This window comes from Arvicola amphibius, chromosome 2 (genome assembly GCF_903992535.2).
Source record: "Arvicola amphibius chromosome 2, mArvAmp1.2, whole genome shotgun sequence".
NCBI classification, from domain to species: Eukaryota; Metazoa; Chordata; class Mammalia; order Rodentia; family Cricetidae; genus Arvicola; species Arvicola amphibius.
The window spans coordinates 134,334,345-134,357,673 of NC_052048.2; the positions used below are offsets into that span (position 1 = coordinate 134,334,345).

The 23,329-nt window shown below is 41.3% G+C and overlaps 2 protein-coding genes across 2 annotated transcripts in view; one reads left to right on the top strand and one right to left on the bottom strand.

Moving 5' to 3' along the window:
- Lancl2 (LanC like 2) overlaps window positions 1-16,011 on the top strand; it is a 48,328-nt gene extending 32,317 nt beyond the window's left edge. The window contains exons 6-9 of the mRNA XM_038319145.1: window positions 2,348-2,530; window positions 7,555-7,731; window positions 11,218-11,290; window positions 13,797-16,011. Coding sequence (XP_038175073.1) covers window positions 2,348-2,530; window positions 7,555-7,731; window positions 11,218-11,290; window positions 13,797-13,891 — 528 coding nt within the window. The 3' untranslated portion in view covers window positions 13,892-16,011. The remainder of the gene's footprint in view (window positions 1-2,347; window positions 2,531-7,554; window positions 7,732-11,217; window positions 11,291-13,796) is intronic.
- A 1,956-nt stretch (window positions 16,012-17,967) lies between these two features.
- LOC119807833 (heterogeneous nuclear ribonucleoprotein A1-like) lies at window positions 17,968-19,131 on the bottom strand. Its single transcript, XM_038319998.1, is given in 2 exon segments — window positions 17,968-18,096; window positions 18,099-19,131. Coding segments are annotated over 2 exon segments (1,122 nt in total). The 5' UTR covers window positions 19,092-19,131.
- Between the last annotated feature and the right edge of the window lie 4,198 nt (window positions 19,132-23,329).

Here is a 23,329-nt window from a genome sequence, read left to right on the forward strand (position 1 = left end):
GGATGTAACTGTCTACATGTTATTTAGCAATAGTGAGGAAATCACCAAAAAAGAAAAGCCATTTGTATCTCAAGAAGGAATGGTGGTTGCTTTGCATAATAAGTTTTCTAAACATTGTATTATGTATTTTGTTTTATTTTATTTTATTTTTTTAAGACAGGATCTCATGTAGCAAGGCTAGCCTTGACCTCCCTGTGTAAGCAATGACAGCCTTGTACCCTTCCTTGATCTTTCTGTTCCACCTCTGAGTGTTAGAATTAAAGCACTTAATTCAGCTAGATAAAAATTTTTCTAGGCATAATTTAGTATTCTGAAAGTACACATTATGAACTATAGTTAGAAAAATATCTAACACATTCTGTATCTCAGGAAAATACCTATAGGTTTTCTAATATATAAATATTTTTAAATATTAAACTAACTTTACTTCAACAAATTTAGAAGCAAGTGTATTCCTTAAGTTGTATTTTACTCCATGCTTAATTAAGTTTTTTTGATAAGGAAAGAAGATTATCTTATGTAATTGTAGTAGGATAATAGCAATTTCCCAGCAATATTTCTCTTTAGTCATGAATAATATGTATACCTCATTTAGAAGTTTGTTCAAAGAATCAAATGAAAATTAAGTTAATGGACAGAGACTTCTCTTTTTTATTTTTATTTTATATACCAACCTCAGTTTCTACTCCCTCCTCTCCTCCAGTTCACCCCGCCTTCTACCCACCTCATCACCCCCATCCACTCCTCGGAGGTTAAGCCTTCTCATAGGGAGTCAACAAAGTCTGGCACATCACTTTGAGGCAGGACCAAGCCCTCCCTCCTATATCTAGGCTGAGCAAGCTATTCCTCCAAAGAGAATGGGCTCCAAGAAGCTAGTTCAAGCACTAGAGTTAAGTCCTGGTCCCGCTGCCAGTGGCTCCACAGACTGCCCCAGCCACACAACTGTCACCCATATCTAGAGAGCCTAGTTTGGGCCTGTGCTGGTTCCCTTGCGGTTAGTCTGGAGTCAGTGAACGTCCACTAACATAGGTCAGGTGTTTCTGTGTGTATCCCCATCATGGTCTTGACCCCTTTGCTCATATTGTTGCTCCTCCCTCTTTTTGACTAGACTCTGGGAGCTCAGCCTAGTGCTAGCTTGGCTCTCTGCCTCTGTTTCCATCAGTTGCTGGATGAAGTTTCTATGATAACAGTTAAACTATTCATCAATCTGATTACAGGGGAAGGCCAGTTCAGGCACCCTCTCCACTATTGCTTAGGGTCTTAGCTAGGTCATCCTTGTGGATTCCTAGGAATGTCCCTGGTGCCAGGTTTCTCCATAGCTCTATAATGGCTCCCTCAATTGAGATAACTCTTTCCTTGCTCTCCCTCTCTGTCCTTCCCCCATCTAGTTCCCTCATGTTCTCCTCCCACTTCCCTTCTCCTGCCTCCTCTCCCCTTCCGCCCTCCCTTCTCCTCTCCCCACACTCCCAGTTTTCTCAGGAGTTCTTGCCTATTTCCCCTTCCCACAGAGATCCATGTATGTCGACAGAGACTTGTTTATCCCAGACTTTATCAATAGCCCAGATTTGTGAGGGCTTGGTAATATGTCACACTAAAAGACATTTAATTAGCTTTACTTGCAATTTGTTGCCACCATTTTTTGATGAGAATCTGTATAATATTGTGAAACCCTTTGAATATTTTATATTTCACTACTTTTATTAAAAAAGAATGAACTGAAAGAGTTCCTTAAAATAGTATTTTCCAACTGTTTGTAGTCCTAGTTCCTTAATGCAAACTTGATTCATTTTCCAAGGTAACAGCTAATGAATGTTTTCAATGAGTAATAACCATTATTACACAAACTACTGAATGAAGGAGATAGGCATATACTTTTCAATAGGAGCTAATTATTCTGATTACCTTAGAAAGAAATTGAGGTTAAATAATTTGACCAGAATGAAAAAGTCAGTTGATAGATTTGAGAGGTGTGTTGTACTTGGCCTTTGGGAGGAGGCAAAAGCCACGTGGAAGGAAATGAGAGATCAGACAGCATACACACAAAACTCTCATAATTCAGGGTTCATTAGAGTCCTCTGTTCTTCTCACCACTCTGGATGATGGTTTTATTTCACATGGTGGCCTCAGTTCATCAAAGAATAGAAAGTTCAACACATTGTAACACGAATACATTCAAGATTTCCAGGAATTGAAACAAACAAAAAAGCTATGTCTGAAAAAAACCAAAAGATTGTATCTAATTTTGTATCTTCTTTCGTGTTATGAATAATTAATGCTTTATTAGATTAGCCATGTTACAGTAGTTAAAAAACAGAAAGATAAATTGTTTTCTTTTGTGCCTTTAAAGCCAGAAGCAAAAGTGGACCAAGAAACCTTAACAGAAATGGTGAAGCCTAGTATTGATTATGTGCGCCACAAAAAATTCCGATCTGGAAATTACCCGTCCTCATTAAGCAATGAAACAGACCGATTGGTGCACTGGTGCCATGGTGCTCCAGGAGTCATCCACATGCTCTTGCAGGCCTATCAGGTTAGTGCCTCTGCATCGTTCAGGTCGGTTCTGCGAAGCCCGTTATTCAGTTGTACACTGAATACTAATTTAAATTTTGAATTCTGTGCTGGTGTGAGTATACATGTGCCAGGCCATATGTATAGAGCTCAGAGGGCAACCTTGGGTGTAATCTCCATGTTCATGTGAGCACACATGTGCCAGGTCGGGGGTAACCTGGGGTGTTGGTCTTCGCCTTCTGTCATGTTTAAGCAGGGACTGTTGTCATTTTGCTGCTATGCATGCTAGGCTGGCTGTCCTGTGTGCTTCTGAGGATTTCCTTTCCTTTGCTTCCTTTCTCCTGATAGGAGCACTGAGATTACAAATGTGTGTTATCACAGCCACCTTCACACGGATTCTGGGGGTCTGAACCCAAGGCCACATGCTATGCAAGTGCTTTAATTACTGAACCATCTCTCCTACCTTACTTTCTACCTTTTAATTTAATTATTTTTGTATTTGTGTACATTGTGCAATCATGTATGCTTAGGTACATATATGTGTTCATGTATTTAAGGGTGTCCATGTATTTAATGGCCAGTGGTTAGCCTCGGATATGGTTCCTCCAGTGCCATTTATTTTATTTTTTTCTGAATTTCTCACTGTCCTAGAACACACTGAGTGGGCTAGACTGGCTGGCCAGTGAGCTCCAGGGATCAGCATTTCTCCATCTCCCTACCACCAGGATTACAAGCTAACAAATCTGACTTAATAAGTTATATATGTATCTCTCTGTGTGTATATACATATATATATGTATAATTTTTTGAGATTATAAAGTAATATTATTTCCCCACTTCCCTTTCTTTCCTCCAGTCCCTCCCATGTATCCCCTAGCTTTCTTTCAAATTCATGGCCTCTTTTTCTTTAGTTGTTAATAAATATAAATATATACATATACATAACACACATATATGTATAACGTATATATCGTATATACATATATCACATTATGTTATATGTATATTACATATGTGTATATACACAGATTATACACATTACATGTATATGTAAATATTATTTCTATTCCCTAATATACAAATACAATATGTTCATTCTATATGACATTACTTGTAAATGTGTTTTGGGGGCTGACCATTTACACTGGATAACCAACTTTTGTGCTCTTTCCTGAAGAAGACTATTTTTTTATTTTCAGCATTCTTTAGTTTAAAATCTGGAACAAGGCTGGGCATGGAGTACTCCCTTTATCCCAGTACATGGGAAACATAGGGCAGTAGATCTTTGTGAGTTCAAAGACAGTCTGGTCTATATAGCAAATTCCAGGATAGCCAGGGCTACTTAGAAAGATCTGTCTTTAAATAATATAAATAAATAAAATCAGGACTGAGACAGGACTGTTCACTGTCTCCACTTATTTTAAATTTGGTGTTTGAGTCACTGGCTAAAGCAGCAAGATAAAGAGAGTAAAGGGACACAAGTCAGAAAAGAAGTCACACTATCCCTGTTTACAGATGACATGATCTTATACAGAAGAGATCCCAAAGATTCCACTGGAAAACTTCCAGAAATGATCAACACTTTTAGCAAAATGGCAGGATATAAAATCAACTTGCTATAGACACATTGAGAAAGAGATCATGAAGGTGATACTATTCACAATAGCCAAAAAAAAGAAAAGGAAAAGAAAACAAAGACAAGAAAAAGTAGTAATAAAACTAACTAAGGAGGTAAAAGACCCCTCTAATTCTTTAAATTCTTTAAATCTTCAAATAAAGAGATCGAGGAGACATTAGAAGATGGAAAGACCTCTTATACTCACAGATTGGCAGAGTCAATATTTAAATATTGTAAAAATAACCATCCTACCAAAACCAGTATAGTAGGAAATATTTATGGATGGATGGATGGATGATAGGTTGTAAATGGATGGTAAATGGATGGATGATAGGTAGATAGATAGATGATACTAGACATACTAGTACATTTAAAGTTCTTGCTTCCCTCTTGAGCCCTACTGCTACAGTCTGTTTTTCTCTCCATGGTTTTTCAGATCCTGCTAAGGTAGCCCGTTAAGCCCTGCTTATAGATTGAACCACTTCTCTAGTCCAAAGTCCCAAAGATTTCACCATTCATTGGAAAAAAAAAACCCAACCAAACAAACAAACCAAATATGGTCAGGTCCTTCACAGCAATTCCCCCACAATTCTGGTACCAGTATCTTCTACGTTAGTTTCCTTTTCTGTTGAATAAAACACCATGACCAAGGCAACTGATAGAAGTGATGGTTTATTTGGCTTATAGTTCATCATGGCAAGGGAACATGGCAGCAAGCAGGAGTCATGGTGTTGGAGCAGAAGCTGGAGACTCACATATTAACTTGCAAGTAGAAAGCAGAGTGAAGTAGGAAAGGCATATGGATTTAGAATCCTCAAAGACCACCCCCAGTGATGGATTTCCTACAGCAACACCGCTTCTCCCAAGCCTCACAGGACAGCACCACCAACTGGAGACCAAATATTCAAATTCCAGAGAATGTATTATTCTTATTAAAATTACCACAGGAAGGAATTCATGTACGACATGGTAAAACTAGTCTGCTATCCAGGACTGGTATTACCCAGGGACCCTAGGGAGAACCTATTATTATCACTTCTCTAAACCAGTGTCCGTTGTAACCACATTCTAGATACTTATCCATCTACTCTCAGAGAAGTGTAGCTCTCATCTCATTAAAAAACAAACAAACAAAAAACAAAGCACCCTTTTTTCAGTAGCCAAAAACCATTAAGACCCAACTGCTCAAAATTCAGAGAACAACTCTCTGTGGGGTTTCCAACAGCAACTGATTCGTCCTCAATACAACCCCTTCATGTACTACTCAGAACAGCATGAAGTAGTGGTGGAAAGACGTTCAGAGCCAGAGGACCAGGACATCTGCTCTGCTGCAAGATGATGTCTTGTGTATGTGATAGGTATTCTGCACCCATGAAATCTCAACAATATGGATTCCTAAATCAGACCTGAAAATGACAATACCAATTGACATGCCACTGTGAATGCAGAAATTTCACAAGGCCCCACCCTTAATGAGGGAGATTCAGTCTTCTCCAGGGATGAGCCTCTAGGTAGGTGATCTGATCTTAAGCAATCAGTCAGCCCTAAACATACACATACAATGAACACTAAATAATCTATATGTATGTATATGTATGTGTGTGTAACAATTATATATATATATATATATGTATATATGTATGTATTACATACACACACACACACAAAACACACATCGGTTTCTTGAAACAGGGTTTCTCTTTGTAGCCCTGGCTGTCCTGGAGCTTACTCTGTAGACCAGGCTGGCCTTGAACTCTGTCTGCTGCCTCTGCTTCCGAAGTGCTGGGATTAAAGGCATGTGTTACCATCACCCACCTATAATAATAATAATAATTTAGAAGCCATGAATTTGGGGGCCATGGGAGGACTGAGAGGGAAGAGAAATGGAAGAAATTGTGTAAATATAGTACACACATGATTTTCTCAAAGATATTTTAAAAATTGACATTTCAAAAACCAGCTGGTATTCTGATGGGGAGTCTTTTAAAGTAACTTGATCTTTCTTAGTTTTTCAATGTCCTATATTCTATAAATTTAGTGTTTTGACTGTTGCATGACATCGGGACTTACTTTCTTTTCTGGTCCTGTCTATTTGGTATTTTGTATGCCTCTTCAACCTTAATAGGCATCTCTTTCTTTAGATGAGGCAAGTTTTGTCTAATTTTGTAGAAAATATTTTCTTTGCTTTTGATCTGGATTTCTTTTCCTTCTATACCTATTATTTTTAGGTTAAGTTTTTTTGTTGTGTTTTTTTGTTTGTTTATTTTTGTTTTTTGAGACAGGATTTCTCTGTAGTTTTTTTTGGAGCCTGCCCTGGAACTAGCTCTTGTAAACCAGGCTGGCCTCGAGCTCACAGAGATCCGCCTGCCTCTACCTCCTGAGTGCTGGGATTAGAGGCGTGTGCCACCACTGACTGGCTTCAGTTTTGTTTTTAAAATAGTGTTTGGCTCCTTCATGTCCTATTCATGGTTTCTATTTTTCTGTTGGACTTGAGATTTTCTTTGATTTGGTGATCAAATTCCTCTCCTTTGTCTTCAAAGCCTGATAGTCTCTTTTCAGTTTGATCCAATCTATGGATGAGGCTCTCCTGAGTTATTTCATTTTGGCTTTCTTCTGAGCGTCTCTTTATTAAGTTCTGTTTTCATATTTTGTATTGTTTTCATTATTCCACTCACAGTTTTTGGTCTTCATTCTGGTATTTGTTCAAATCTTCTTTGAGTTCCTTGTTCATATGTATTGTTGCTGTTTTACATCTTTGTTTTCTGTAGTATCTGAGTTGCATTTGTTCAGGAACATCACTAAGAGAGGACTGCGTTTTCAGTGATGATCTGTTTATGTGGCTTGTGCTATTGCAATGGGGCTTAGACATCTGAAGTTACTTTGTTGGTAGTGTTTCTTGGCATGGAAATCGTGTCTGTACTTTGTTGACTTGATGTTTGGATCTCTCTTTTCATTGACCTCAACTTGTCAGATTGTCTTCAGCGGGGTTTAGCGTTCAGTCTTGGAGCAGTTTAGTGTTGATGCTCAAATGGGGGTTCAGAAGTAGGTGGGGCTCAGCTCAGACTGGGGGAAGTTTCTAAGCCCAGTAGAAGTCTGGAGGAGGTGCTCAAGACATGTGGAGAGGAGAGGCCAGTTTAGAGTTTAGTCACCATCCAGGCACAGGGTGCCAGACTAGGCCTCAACACTGAATGTGGGACCAGAGCTAGATCTGGTTGATTAAGGAGGATGGGGTGGGGGACTCACTGGGATAGACCCTAGAGGGGAAGGATGAGCAGGACCTGGCTGGGTGGAGAGCTTCTTCTGTTTGTTCAACTGTAATGCTTGTTCAGTCTTCCCAGTGTCGTATACTTTTCCTAATTAGTGGGGGAAATGGTTTTCTAGTTCTTCATTGAAAACATTTTGCTGACACTGTTTTGTTTTCTCTCTAGGTTTTTAAAGAGGAAAAATACCTGAAAGAGGCCATGGAGTGCAGCGATGTGATTTGGCAGCGAGGTCTGCTCCGGAAAGGCTATGGAATCTGCCATGGAACCTCCGGAAATGGTTATTCGTTTTTGTCCCTTTACCACCTTACGCAGGATAAGAAGTACCTCTATCGAGCCTGCAAGGTGAGGATACCTCTGTCCCTGAAGTTCCGGAACTTCCCAGGACAGAGTCCAACAGTGCAACTCCTCTTCCCTCTGTGAGCCTGTCCGTCCCAGTCTGTGGTTAATTCTGTTTCTTCTGTCACATCATTGTCCTTGGTCCTCTGTCCCCATCTTTGAGATGAGGGCAGCAAACATAAAGGTTACTCTGAAGACCAGAAGTTCAGGAATTATACTGCCTGGTCAGAGTTACTTTACTGTGTATAAGCAGCGTTTATGTGTTTTTTATCTATCTATCTATCTATCTATCTATCTATCTATCTATCTATCTATCTATCTATCTATCTTTCTTTCTATCTATCTATCTATCTATCTATCTATCTATCTATCTATCTATCTATCTATCTATCTATCATCTATCTTTCTTTCTATCTATCTATCATCTATCTATCTATCTATCATCTATCTATCAATCATCTATCTATCTATCTATCTATCTATCTATCTATCTATCTATCTATCTATCTATCTATCTATCTATCTATCTATCTATCTAATCTACCTATCTATCTATCTATCTATCTATCTATCTATCTATCTATCTATCTATTTATTATGTATACAGTGTTCAGCCTCCATGCCTGCAGGCCAGAAGAGGGCACCAGATCTCATTACAGATGGTTGTGAGCCACCATGTGGTTGCTGGGAATTGAACTTAGGACCTCTGGAAAAGCAGTCCGTGCTCTTAGCCTCTGAGCCATCTCTCCAACCCTATGTGTTTGTTTTTGAAGGGTCTGAGCTAGCGTAGATGGGCTTTGGTTTTGCTGTTCCCAATGATGATCACGAACTCTGATCTTCCTGCTGCTCCCCGCCCCAAGTTCTAGGGTTACAGATCTTTGATGTCACACCCAGCTTATATATAAGCTTTATTGTCCTAAAGTACATTTATTCTTCAAGCCTCTATTTTTTATTTGAAAAAAGAAGAAGATAAAACAACTACCTATCTACCCAGGATGTTTCAAGAATCAAATGAGATAACATGTAGACTATCTATAGTTGTTCCTAGTTAAAGCCTTCATTAGTGTCACGTTTGGCTGCATGACAAACCTACACTCCTCTCCAAGTTTCTGTAGTCCTGCATGCCTTGACCCTTGCCCGTTTCTCTACCTTGTCTCATCTTATGCCCCTTTCAGACATATTGCCTCACTGCACCTCCCTCTCAATGTAACGGACTCTAAACTGTTATTACCTGTTTCCCTCACCAAAAATGTACTTCCCTCTGCAATTTACAGAGCAACTCTTTGCCACTCCAGGGTTAGTTTAACTGTGACATTCTTCAGGATCTTTAAGACTGCCACATGGAAGAATCATGCAGTTATTCATTGAGTGTATTGCTTGGCTCAAACTGGTGAAATGTAAGCTCCATGATCATCCTTGTCTAGGCTACTCTTCTATAATATGTACAATAGTAGCACATGGCCCTAAATAGAAACAATTAAATATGCCTTCAGTATATTTTCATGAATGGCAAGAAGCTAGACTTGGTAAATGCTTGCTTGTATTTTTATTACTATTACTATGCATGTTTCACATGGTGCAATTATGTACAGACACTAAACAATAGAAGAAAATACACCAAAATGTTTGCAGTGGCCATTGACAGATAGAGGCATTATGGATAACATATTTGTATACCATCTGTACAGTGAACACCTGCTACCATTATAGGGTGTTTTTGTCAACTCAAATAAAATGGCCTCTCTGTTTCTGAGTATCTGCAGGGTGCCCACATTCATGGATTAATCATGGGATTCTGTAGAAGCATGTAAGGGGGCAGAGTCCAGTCTAGTCATGCGAGGTCAGAAAGTGCTGTGCAAGCCAAAATGGGAAGACAGCTGGAAGTTATGCAGAAGGGAATGGGGAACATTGTAGAGAGAGGAAACTTCCTGCGTAGAGGCTTGGAGCTTGAAGCATCCAAGAGAACAATTCATGATTGCTAGATCATGGGGTCAGGGCAGAACAGGAGCTAGAGGCAGGGGTAACTTTAAGATTAGATGGTTACATAAACAGGGAGGCCTATTTCTTCAACAGTAATATTTTGCAAGTGAGTCAGGAAGGGAGTAACCTAGGGAAATGGGATACTTTCCTTTAGAGTACCTAGGACAAAGCCACAGAGTCAGGAGGCATCTTAGTGTATCTTGGAGAGGGAGCACCTCAGTGCTGTGGGATGCCATGGTGGGGGCAGTGTGTTATATATGACTTGAAGTCACAGGTGCACAGAGCAGTTCTCAACCTTGACTACACCTGAGGACCAGTGTGACCTACTCTAGATCATTTAAATAAAGAATCCCTCTTACTAATGATTTTCGGGACCTACAGGTGATTTTTAAAACTAGACAGCACTGAACACCGGTTTGGAAAATGGAGAATCCATGTTGAGACTCTTCTTTAGAAACATCACCATGGATCTGGGTGGAAAGGATCAGGAAGAACTTGGGTTCCCACACTGGTGTTTGGAAGTGATTAGTTCAACACCAAGGCAGTGTCTGTGATAGAAGAAAGAAGGCCTTAGCTTATTAAGGATGCAAAGAGCTAAGGGCTGAGGTTTCCTTAATGGAGAATTGTTCCAGCAACAGTTTATAAGGCAGTAAAGAGACATGGAAGAAAAAGCAGCACACTGAGTGTGTTCTCCAGAAGTAACCAAGGCCAGGGGAGCCAGCGGCCAAGTCTGAAGGCAAGTTCAGGGCAGGAATTTTTATTCAGATGGAGCAAGCACTTGGAAGTAATAGGCAGGGTGCTGTTGAATTGTGCTTTTCTCCTCCAGGTGTTCCTACAATGTTTTAAGGTAGATGTGATCTGAAATTTTGAAAATGAAATTTATGCCCTGGAATGCTGAAGCATGCATGGGCAGTCCATATAATGGTGGTTCTGTTGACCTTGTCCATCTTGGGTTTCATAGTCTAAGTTGATGAGGTCGACTGACCAGGTCTCTAACTCAAGAGGGCACCAGATCTCATTACAGATGGTTGTGAGCCACCATGTGGTTGCTGGGAATTGAACTCAGGACCTTTGGAATGAGCAGGCTGTGCTCTTAACCACTGAGCCATCTCTCCAACCCTACAGAAGAGGAAACAGGCAAGGAAAGGTCCCTAACTCTTATCCTGCTAAGGGGTTTTGTTCAAACAATACAGTCCAGAGCCCTAGAATCACTACTGTTCAAACTGGCCTCTTTAATTTTTTAAATATTTATTTTTATTATTTTTAAATATGTGTCTCATGTGTGTGTATAGGAATGTGATGTCTGAAGATGGCAGAGGAGTCATTTTCCCCTAAGGCTGGAATTTCAGGTGTTTGTGAGCACCTGGCATGGGTCCTCTGGAAGAGTACTATATGCTCTTAACCACTGAGCCTCTCTTGAGCCCCCTTTCAGTTCTTATAAATTCATTCAAGTGTCCCGTTTGTTGCCTCTTAAGAAATTCTATTCTTAAAAGGGATTGTCTTTCTTGTTAGTTTGCAGAGTGGTGCCTAGATTATGGAGCACATGGGTGTCGCATTCCTGACAGACCATATTCCCTCTTTGAAGGTAGGAGAGTATGAAAAATAAAATCTTACATTTAGATATTTGGTTCTTCTGTTCTAAGGACAAGCATTAGTACATTCAGTGTTGCTTGAGTAACACTTCAGAACTAAAACAAAATTATAGTAAGCATGCTTATCTTGCCTACATTTGTTCTGCAAATGTCCCCCCAAAACTTTAGAACTTCTGTGAAATACATATGCAGACAAAGCCTTAAAGGCTGATTGGATAGGGGGATAATAAGTTTCCTCTTCTGCATTTTATGTGTTATTCTATATGTTCTTAGATTTTAAAATATACTTAATTCTTTAAATTATATAAAGAATTACTAGTGACTTATATTAATGGAAAGTAGTAGTTGGATATTAATAATTAGCAAAATGAGTGAATATTGAAGACTGTTCAATATTTTTACTGATGGCTATTACAAGGTCATTAGTAAAAACAATAATTAAGTAGTCTACCCAGGTTGATAAGTATACAAGGATGTAATATAATTAATAAATATTATAATTATAATTGAAGTCATAGAAAGACAAAGATTCTTCTTGGTTTATTATATTTTCTTTAGCATCTAAGAAAGTAATTTTTTGTTATTTTTTAAAATTATTTTTAAAACAATCTTTTTTTTATTTTACATACTAACCCCAGTTCCCTCTTCCTACCCTCTCCCACTTACCTGACTTTCCCCCAACCCCACTCCCTATCCATTTCTCAGAGAGGGTGAAGCCTCCCATGAGGAGTCAACAAAGTCTGTTACATCACTTGAGGCAGGACCAGGGCCTTCCTTCCTGTATCTGGGCTGAGCAAGGTATCCCTCCATAGGGAATGGGTTCCAAAAAGCCAGTTCATGCACTAAGGATAAATACTGGTTCCATGATCAGTGGCCCCACAAATTGCCCAAGCCACACAACTGTCACCCACATTCAGAGGGCCTAGTTCAGTCTTATGCAGGTTCTTCAGCTGTCAGTTCAGAGTCAGTGAGCCCCCACTAGCTCAGGTCAGATGGTTCTGTGGATGTCCGCATCATGGTCTTGATCCCTTTGCTCATATTATTGCTCTTCCCTCTCTATGAATGGATTCTAGGAGCTTGGCCCAGTGCTTAGCTGTGGATTTCTGCTTCTCCTTTGATCAGGTACTGGTTGAAGGTTCTATGATGACAATTAAGGTACAGGGGAAGGGCAGTTAAGATATCCTTTCTACTATTGCTTAGATTCTTAACTGGGATCATCCTTTATAGGTTCCTGGGAAGTTCCCTGGTGCCAGGTTTCTCACTAACCCTATAATGGCTCCCACTAGCAAGATTTCTCTTTTGTTACTCTCCCAACCCGACCTTCCCAATCCCTCTTTCCCCTCCCCTTTTTCTCTCCTCACTCTCCTTCTACTAATTCACCCTCCCCCCACATTCCCAATTACTCAGGAGATCTTGTCTATTTCTCATGAGGATGTTATAGGGTGGCCCCATATAATAACTTCTGCATTATTTCTCTCTCTCTCTCTCTCTCTCTCTCTCTATATATATATATATATATATATATATATATATATATATGTATGTATATGCATGCACTTATTTGAAAATTACTTTCTTAGAAGCTAAAGAAAATATAAGACTATAAAAACTTTAACAGGAAAATTTCATTTATTGACATACAGTCGGTAACATCCTTAAATTCTTCAAGGGCTTTTGTTTGTTTTATCATTGGATTATATTACTCGACCCTCATGCTTGTTAGATAAGCACTATAGCTGCATCCTAGATCTACCTCTGTATCTCTTTGGTAGATGCTGCAATATCATCTTAACATTTCTTTTTTTTTTTTTTTTTTTGATTTTTCGAGATAGGGTTTCTCTGTGGCTTTGGAGCCTGTCCTGGAACTAGCTCTTGTAGACCAGGCTGGTCTCGAACTCACAGAGATCCGCCTGCCTCTGCCTCCCGAGTGCTGGGATTAAAGGCGTGCGCCACCACCGCCCGGCTTCATCTTAACATTTCAAATGCACGATGAGGATCCAAAAGCTACTTCTTAAAACATAATATACTGGAGTTGAGGAAATAGTGCAGTAGGTAAATTTGCTTGTCACACAAGTGTGAGAATCCGAGTTTGAATCCCCAGAATGCAGATGTGTAGATGTATATAGCTCTAGTGTATAATTGGTCCGTGAGGCAGGAGGCACCTCAGACTCTTGCCAATCAGCTACATTAGTGTGTGTGCAATAGGAAATGGAAACCCTGTTTCAAACAAGGTGGAAGGCAAGGACTGACACTTCAAGTTGTCTGCTGATGTCCATACTTACACTGCATATGCCTGAATTCACACACACACACACACACACTAATAAGGAATGGTATAATTGTCTGTTGGATGCTGTTTCTAATGATGCCACTTTTAACTGATGATGGTACTTTTCCTTATGTCCTTATAGCTCCTGTAGATGAAGGAAGGGATTAATGTCACTTTATTTTATTCACTAGCCCATGCAGTTCTTAAGAGATGCACATTTTGCTTTGCAGGTATGGCTGGTGCTGTTCACTTTCTCTCTGACATCTTGGTACCAGAGACGTCACGGTTTCCAGCATTTGAACTTGGCTTTTTGCAGAAGGATTAAAACGGTGCAAAAAGACAACATACCATTGGACCAAAAGCCACCTGACTGATTAGTGCCTGACACAGAACCTAATGTAAAGAAAAAAAGGGGGGGCAAAACCCTCACAGCCCCTTTTGTTGCGAAGACCCCCAAATTAGAGCATGAGTGATAGAAACCACACGTCAGCACTTTGTGTCAGCCTTCCCCTTCATGGTGAAATACGAATTCTCCATATCTAGGCTCCCTGTAGTGTGCATGTTTCTTGGTGCTTGTCTATAGGTGTAAATTGACTAGATAGAAGAGTCACACTCATCACATGACCTCTTAGCTGAGCATGTGGGAGTGTTTAAGGTGACAGCCACACCTTTTTGTACATAGTATCTAAAGTAGGGTGTCATCTCTATCAACAAAAAACCAGTTGTGATGTGTCTTAAACACCAGCTAGCCGATCTCGATCCCTGTGAGAAAAGTGCGTTAGCATTTTCCGTGGCAGCGTTCAGAAGAGCATGAGTGAAAGGCAGCTTCCTGAACCAGAAGGAAAGTGGGCGACTCAGCATGCATTGCAGAGCTTAAGAAGGCACAGGTGGCAAACACAATTAGTGACTAATTATTAGCCATTCTCAGACATTCACCCAGATGAAAACAGCCTCCACCTGTTATCAGTACAGCTTATCCTGTAAAGCAGAGTAGATAAAGCCAGCCAGATCCATCTATAGCCCTTCAAAAGTTTATTTCATATGTTGGTAACTTATTAAGGTATGAATTTAAAATTAATACATTCCTTATTTTTCATACAAATTGAGGGGATAAATTCTAGGCTGGATTTATACACACAAGGAACAAACATTCTAACCAAGACAATTATTATCTAGGTGATTTTTTAAAATTATTTTTAAGGACATCTTGTTGGATTCACATACAGTTAATAATCCTATCACATAAATTTCAGAGTTTGGTTGTTGTTTGTGATACAAGTAGGCTAGATTTCCTAAGCATGTTTGGTTGTGGAGATAATTCATAAAAGACAAGGCAGGATTGTGTAATAGTCTGGACCTCAGTACTTCCTAAATGCTTGCCCTAGTTACTACTCCTTTTATAAAGTAGGAAGAATTGTGAGTCTTCAAGAGAAGGCCTCTTCATGCGTGGGCCATTTTGAGTGCTGAGCCTTGTTTGTGGGACTGGTACCCTAAACATCTGGCCTTCCGTTTCCAGGTGATGCCTCATAAGTCTCTTCATTCTAAGTCGTGACTATTCTCATTCACCTTGGGTTGATTACTTCCATGTGTATAAATCCCCAAGATTATCTTCCAATCTCCCTGAGCCTGATTATGGGCTTCTCAGGGCCGTCCAGCACCTCCTTACCTAACGGTAGGGCAAACCATCCCAGACAGGCTGAGGGGAAGTCGTTCTGCAGAAGACCTCAGGTGCTGTCTAGTCTCACCCGAACCATACAGTTTTCATTTTCTTGGAGCTAATTTCTGAGATCTGGATTGTTTAGTTCATGAAGGAAGCCCCTGGGGCTGTGTAGTAAGCCCTTTTCTGAACCAAGGTGGCAGTTTGCAGGGCTCTGGCTCTGACCAAGGGCCCTCAAGGCAACAGTAGCAGTAGTGACTCTCCCCTTTATAAACTCCTAACTGTTTGACAAATAACTAGTATCTTCTGGCCAACTTGCCAAGGGAAAAAATAAAATACCCCCAGGATGAATGGGGGCAGGGTTTGTTTGGTCCTTTTAGACGGGTGGGCTGACACCTTCCCATTCACCACTGGTATCGACAGTTGTGCATCTCAGTCGCTCTACACGGATTCCTTATCGCACCCACGACACGTGCTGCTGTCCTACAAAAGCTGCAGCCCCCGTCCCATAAGGCCAAGGAGAAATGGCATGCAAACAGGACTGAGGGCTCAAATATGACCATTTGATAGTATAAAATGTTATAATGTATGAAATCTAATTTAAGAACATCTCACTTTTGTTTCTTAGGGTTGTTTTATGTCAACAACTGTATTCTAAATGTGTTGAAGATTAAAAAAAATGTACACACAGAATACCATTTTGAAATCTGGAGGGAAAAAGGTAATGTCCACAAAAAGTGTTTGGGGTTCTTTGGCTTTGTTAATAAAAGACAGTTTTGTGGCGAGGACTTACGGAGCCTTCCTGTTTTCTCCTGTCTGTCTCAGTTCAGCAGTGTGAAAGTGGGCAACGCTGTGACTATACGGTCTTTTCCTCCTGCTCGCAGTCCAGCTTCGGTAGTTATGATGATCAAAGGGATGTATGTGCCTAGGCATGTGACAATGCCAGCGATTTCAGTCCTGTTCATGAGAAAGACAAACCCTTCCCCGAATCCCTGAGTGTTTCATGAATGTTTCATAGCCAGAACTGGTTACATCACCTTCTCCCACCATAAGGGCTGGGGTAATTACTATATATGGCTTACCTGATTATTTAAAAGGCAAGACTGGGGTGAGGAGTGAGGGGCTGGATATACCAAGTGACTAAAGTGTTGCTCCGTGATTCAGAATGGAAGTATATAGCAGGATGCAGTGCTGGTTTAACTGAATTATGAGTGTCTTGGTTACTTTTCTATTGCTGCAACAAATCACCATGGCCAAGGATAAAATAAAACATTTAATTTGGGGTGCATGGTTTTAGGGGTTAGAGTCTTTGACCATTATGGCAAGCATGACAGCAGGCAGGCAGGCAGGCAGGCAGCTAGGCAAGCAAGCTAAGTGCTCAAGCAGTAGCTGAGATCTTACACCCTGATCCACAGACACAAGGAAGAGAACTAGGACTGCGATATTGCTTGGGCCTGGGGTTGGTTCAAACACTTAAAAAACAAGTAGCGAGTACTATGTCCTCAAAAACAAGTAGCGAGTACTATGGGGCTAACCCTGGTCACCAATGTTTGGTCACTTCACCTGAAATGAAGTGACAGCAGTTCAGGAGAAGAGTTACCTGGAGCTATGTTTGGAAGTGCATACTCTGGAGAACTATTTGGTGTACGCATATGTGTATAGTTAATGTTATATTTCATATATGTATGTATTTCCTAAAGTTAATGTTATGTTCATAGTCTTTCTCTAACCCCTATATGTTAGTCAGTTTTCCATTACCATGGCAAAATACTCAAACTCACACAATTTAAGAGAAACAAAGTTTATTTGGCTCAAAACTTCGGAAGCTTCAGTGCATGGTTGGCTAGTTCCATTGCTATGGAACCTATAGACCTATGGTGAAGAAGAGCATCATGGCATCAGGAGTGTGCACAGAGCAAAGATGGCAGCCAAGAGTTGAGTGGGAAGGCCAAGAACAAGATACTTTTTACCATTAAGTGCTATCATCTATGGTTTTATTTTTATTTTTTTTCCATTCAAGAGAATTAAATTCGTTTATTGATTACACATGATAACGGATGATACACAAGCTTCATTCCCATCTGTTATTTTATCTGATACCATTATTCAATTTTGATATTGCATAGGGTGTGCCAACAACCATTTTATAATCAAAATTGTAACCTTGCTTGGATGATGACCCTTTTAATGGTGAAACTCAAAGTCACAACTGGCAGTTTAACCACACCAATGTTTTCGAAGACAATGGCTTCCACACCCAAGCAATCATAAATAAATTCCAAATGGAACTTGGAACCACCCTGAAAGGATTCTAACTTCACACTGTTGGGGAAGTTTACCAAGATGGCTTCAGAGTAGACTAACTTTACACAGCACATTTAAAAAAGAAAAATAAAAGAAAAAAAAAGAAAAAAAAGACATTTATTCAGTGTCATGATCAGACTATTACATTTAGCAATCAATAGCATGGGTGAGAAGAGGTCTACAGTAAAACCCTTTGTTGGAATGCTTTACACTTTCCACAGAACAGAAACTAAAATAACCTGTTATACAATTAGTCACAAGTACAGTCCTCGAGTTTTTTTGCCCACACACATGAGTATTGTCTAAAACATGTCTTCTCTGTAGCAGCTGGGCCCTGCCACCACTGTGCTTGGCTGAGTTCACAAATCTGTTGTCACCTGTAGCTTCCCTGTCACTTCTCTGGCTCTCCTCTCCTGCTAAGCTTTGTTTCCTGGCTGTAATTAGAACCTCCTGCCCCTGCCATAGCTGCTGCTGCTGCTGGAACCACCATAGCCACCTTGATTTCGTGGTTTAGCAAAGTACTGGCCTCCTCCACCATAAGGGCCAGAGCTTCTGCCGCCAAAGTTTCCTCTCCTTTCATTGGTCCAAAATTTGAAGACTGATTGTTGTAATTGCCAAAATCATTGTAGCTTCCACCACCTCCAAAATTGCTTCCACTACCACCGCCAAAGCCGCCTCTGCCTCCTCCATTGTTATAGTTGTCAATGCTGCCACTCCCGCCATAGCCACTGCCCTGGTTTCCATAACCCTGTCCACCACTTCCATAGCCTCTGCTTCCTCCAGAGTAACCAGGGCCGCCTCCTCCATAACCACCATCATTACCGAATCCATTATAGCCATCCCCACTGCCACCGTATCCACCACCACCACGGCTGCCACCGAAGCCACCACAACCACTGAAGTTTCCCCCTCAACCAAAATTGTCATTGCCGCCAAAACCGCCTCCACGACCACCACCGAAGTTTCCAGAACCACTTCGACCTCTTTGGCTGGACGAAGCACTAGCCATCTCCTGCTTGGATAGGGCTTTTCTTACTTCAGAGTTGTGCCCGTTCACAGGATGGTATTTCTGAATGACAATCTTGTCCACGGAGTCATGGTCATCAAAGGTGACAAAAGCAAACCCTCTCTTTTTTCCACTGCCTCTGTCAGTCATGATTTCAGTCACTTCAATCTTCCCATACTGCTCAAAATAATCTCTCAGGTGATGTTCTTCCGTGTCTTCTCTAATACCACCAACAAAGATCTTTTTCACGGTTAAGTGGGCACCCGGTCTCTGAGAATCCTCTCTCGACACAGCTCTCTTGGGTTCCACAACTCTTCCATCCACCTTATGGGGTCTCGCATTCATAGCGGCATCTACTTCCTCCACAGTGGCGTACGTAACAAACCCAAAGCCCCTGGATCGTTTGGTGTTTGGATCTCTCATGACCACGCAGTCCGTGAGTGTTCCCCATTGCTCAAAATGGCTCCTCAGACTCTCGTCGGTGGTTTCGAAGCTCAGCCCTCCAATGAAGAGCTTCCGCAGCTGTGCCGGCTCCTTGGGAGACTCTGACTTGGACATGACGGCAGGGAAATGAGAGCCTTCAGCGATGCTTCCTCGGCCGCGTCAATGGGCAGAAAGGACCCATCTATGGTTTTAAAACCAGCATCCAGTAGTCATTAATTATAAACCCATCGGTGTAGGTAGGGTAGGAAATCCACTAATGATGTTGAGGCCACAGGATCTAATCACTTCCCAAAAGTCCATTTTGCTCTTTTGCTTTTAACATATGGCCTCTAGAGAACATTTTAGATACAGAATATGATACTTCTTTTATGACATATCCACTTTGCCAATCTTAGTTTACCAAGTCTTTTCAAGAACGTGCTTACATGTATTGAGAGACCCATGTAACAAAGGAACAAATGTGGGGGCTTTACCTCTCACATTGGCAATCATACATGGACTAAATCAATATATCTCATAATTATAGTGATTTTATAATTCATTCAAAATTATTATTCCTCAATGCTACATTATTATGGCTACAATGGTTTCCATGTATAATCGTGCTTAATGAAGAAGCAGTGCCTTCAACGCCTGATGGAAAAATCAGTATGCTATGCTGACATGGCAAAAGCCCCCAAATAAGTACTTATACTTTGATCTAGCAACTTGTTTCTCTTGTTTTATTCCAAAATAAATGCTCATAAAAGGAATGAGAATTGCACAGCACTATAATCACATTAAAGAAAAAGTAACAATGTGAGCAAAACAAATTGAAAAATATACTGTGATTATAAAGTTCAAAATGAAAAATAGGGCAGAACAAAGCTTAGTAAAATCATAAACTAAAGAAATTATAATCACGAAATTTGAAATAGTGGTGGGCCACAAGGAGGAAGAGATCCTTATTTATTTATTTATTTATGAGACAGGGAAATAGTGTGTTCATGATATTTTATTTGGTTGACATCGCCCACAGTAATGCCAAGAAACTGAGACAGCGTGATGAAGGTTAATGTTTTACTCAAACTTGTGAGTTGGCAAGAGCTTTCTGCTTCATAGACACAGCCTGGGAATGATCAGCAGGACACTCTGCTTCCAGACCACGGGGAGGGAGAACCGTTAGGTTCCAGTAGGAGACTCTGGAAGGGCCATCCTGGTTCACTGGTTTCCTAAATCTTCAGCCTGTGTGACCCTGGCATTCTTCCTGGGGCTCAGACAGGAGGCACACAGAGTGCAAGAACAGAGGGTTAGCTAGCATGGGCCACACCTGCTGTGTACACTGTGAAGATGCACTGCTCTCACTGTTAATAAAAATAGGATTGGTTGATGGCTAGGCAGAATTTTAGGGCACAGAGAATGCTGGGGAGAAGAAAGGTGACATCAAGGAGACTCCACAAGACAGAGCAAGCAGGACTGGGAGCACATAGATGAGATAAATGAGCGGATTAACAGAAAAGGGTTAATTTAAGTTATATGAATGAGCTAGCTAAAAAGGAGACTAAGCTATCAGTTGAGCATTTATAATTAATGTTAAATCTTTATGTGGTTATTGGGGGGAGCGGCTGGCAGGACAGAAAAGTCTACCAACAAATCACACTCAAATTTTGCATGTATAAAATATTAATTTCAAGTAGAAAAGTATGTTTAAAGGCCCCATCCAATGTGACTGGGCTGTGGCTCAGACATCAGGGTGTTTGAATGCTGCAAAAAGTATTGGAGGAAAATGGACTGCAGAGATTTCTATCTTGATCCTGAATTCCTCTAGAGAGAGGAAAGGTAGCAGAAACACCCTAAATGCTACACAAACCAGGCTTGCCAGTGCCTTTCATGCCTCTTCACTCTACATTGTATGCATCGAGTGTGCACTATTTTCTGAATAAGAAAAACAAAGTCAGCTTTGTCTGGGACCTTTGGACCTTTAGACTCATGCTCGAGGGACCATTCTCTCACCATTGTGGTATGGGACAATTGTCTATATTCTGTTGATTATGTTTTAAATAAATGCTGATTGGTCAGTAGCCAGGCAGGAAGTATAGGCGGGTCAACCAGACAGGAAGTAGAGGTGGATCAAGAAGAACAGGAGAATTCTGGGAAGGAGGAACCTCTGCAGTTGTGAGCCCGCCACAAAAGAAGCAAGATGTGACCCGCTCCGCCAAAAAAGGTACTGAGCAATGTGGCTAACATAGATAAGAATAATGGGCTAATGTAAGCTATAAGAGTTAATAAGAAGCCTGAGCTAATGGGCCAATCAGTTTATCATTAATATAGACCTTTGTGTGATTTCTTTGGGGGCTAAATTGCTGTGGGACCTGGTGGGAGGACAGAAACCAGGCAGGACAGAAACTCTCCCAACAACACCATTTTTATCTGCACCTCTTTGGCCTCTGTCCACATGGTAGCCAACACTTGGAGAGCCTTGTGTGGGCTCTGGGCCATGGTAGATTGTGTAGGAGGCAGCCAAAGCCCTCTAGATCCTCTCACCAGTGCCCAGTTTCTTCTACTAGATCATAACACATTCCATAGTCTCCACCACCTCCATCACACGTGGTGATGCTGGATTTGAGATCTTCAGTCTGCTCCAAGCCCATGTACCTCCTCATCCCACCTCTATGGAGGTACCAGGGTTCCAGTGACCTGACCCGCTTACCACATTACTAAGTACAGTTGTGCTGGATCAGCATAACAGCAAGCGGTGTTCTCATTCTCTCTCTCTCTCTCTCTCTCTCTCTCTCCCCCCCCCCCCCCCCCCCTCCCTCCCTCCCTCCCTCCCTCCCCCTCTCCCTCCCCCTCTCTCTCTCTCTCTCTCTCTCTCTCTCTCTCTCTCTCCACACACACACACACACACACACACACACACAGCACTACTTTAGGAGCATCTCTCTTGGCCATTGTACTCACCCTCCAGGGGCCACCCTCAGCAGCTCTCATCACTGTTACCTGCACTGCTTCGGCTCCTCTGTCCACATGGTGGGCAACACTTGGAGAGCTGTAAGCTTCCATTGTGACTTTCTCAGTTGCTCCTCACTTCATTGTCTTTAACACTGACACGTTTTAATACTTTCTAAACACTCTCTGGCTTCTATAGCTGGCACAATGGGCTGGATCTCCACTGACACCTTAATTTCAGCCCCCACCTCCGAAAATGTCTAGAACTCTGAGAGAAATTTTTGTGGTTTATAAGCTGAAAGAACTAAGATTTCAAAATACCAAGGATTGGTTTTGCTGAGAGACGCCTCCATAATTAAATAGGAGGGCTGGTGTAGTACAGAACAACACTCCAGGGTCAAAAATGGAGCAGACAAGCCTCTGGATTCAGAGTCACAGTCACATGGACTGGGGTCAGGGAGGAAGAGGCAGCACAGCTGTGTCTTCTCTGGTGCCAGGAAAAGCATCTGCAGGGTGGTGATAAGCAACTGGGGTCTCTTCAGGCCCATGAGGTTTTGCATTGCACAATATCTCCCCATTCATTTGGATGGCAATTAGTCTAGGCAGCTTTGCATTAATGTAACACATAGCAAAGAAGACCAAACTAAAAACCAGGTTTATTTTGGCTCAGTTTTTCTGGTTTCACCTCACACGGATGGGTTGGTCTTGTTGCTGTGGGCTGATGATGAGGCACTAACTCAGGCAAAGGCACATGTTGGAGCAGAGCCATTCATCTCATGGCCAAGGAGGAATATATTTTTCAGTCTGAGGTCCTGATACCCACTTTAAAGATGTGCCCTTAACAATCAGAAGATCTCCCACTTGATCCTCCCTTTTCAGGTTTCTACCACAAGCCAGGTGTGGACCCAACCTTTAACACATGGGACTTGGGGGCTGAGTATTTTAGATTCAAAGTGTAGCAGAGATCTAGAGACTGAGGGAAAATCATAAGGGCTACGAAGATGTTTAATAGGAACACCGAGTAACACAAAGTCACATCTTAAAACTGGGCAACAATTTGAGTAGCCCACCTCCCAGAACCATGCAAGAGTCTCACCATTCAGTGTGCCTCACTCAGATAAGGGATGAGCTTCTAGCTACCAGTGTGCCTGGAGCATTGCCAGGCAGAACCCACTAAACTCCCTCAAGGCATTCTTCCTTCACCACCCATGTGTGCCCTTCCTGTCTCACCTCTTTTCTCAGCGTCAAAAACCTCACCAGCCTTTTTTATATTTCAGAGATTACTCCATGTTTTTGCTCTAGCCCTTTTTGTCCTTTGTTTGTTTGCTTTGACAGCTATTACGGCTATTTTGAAGCTCACAGGAATTTGGAAAGAACAGACGAAATTGAGCTCTAAATTCTCCATCTTAAGTCATGACCTTTTT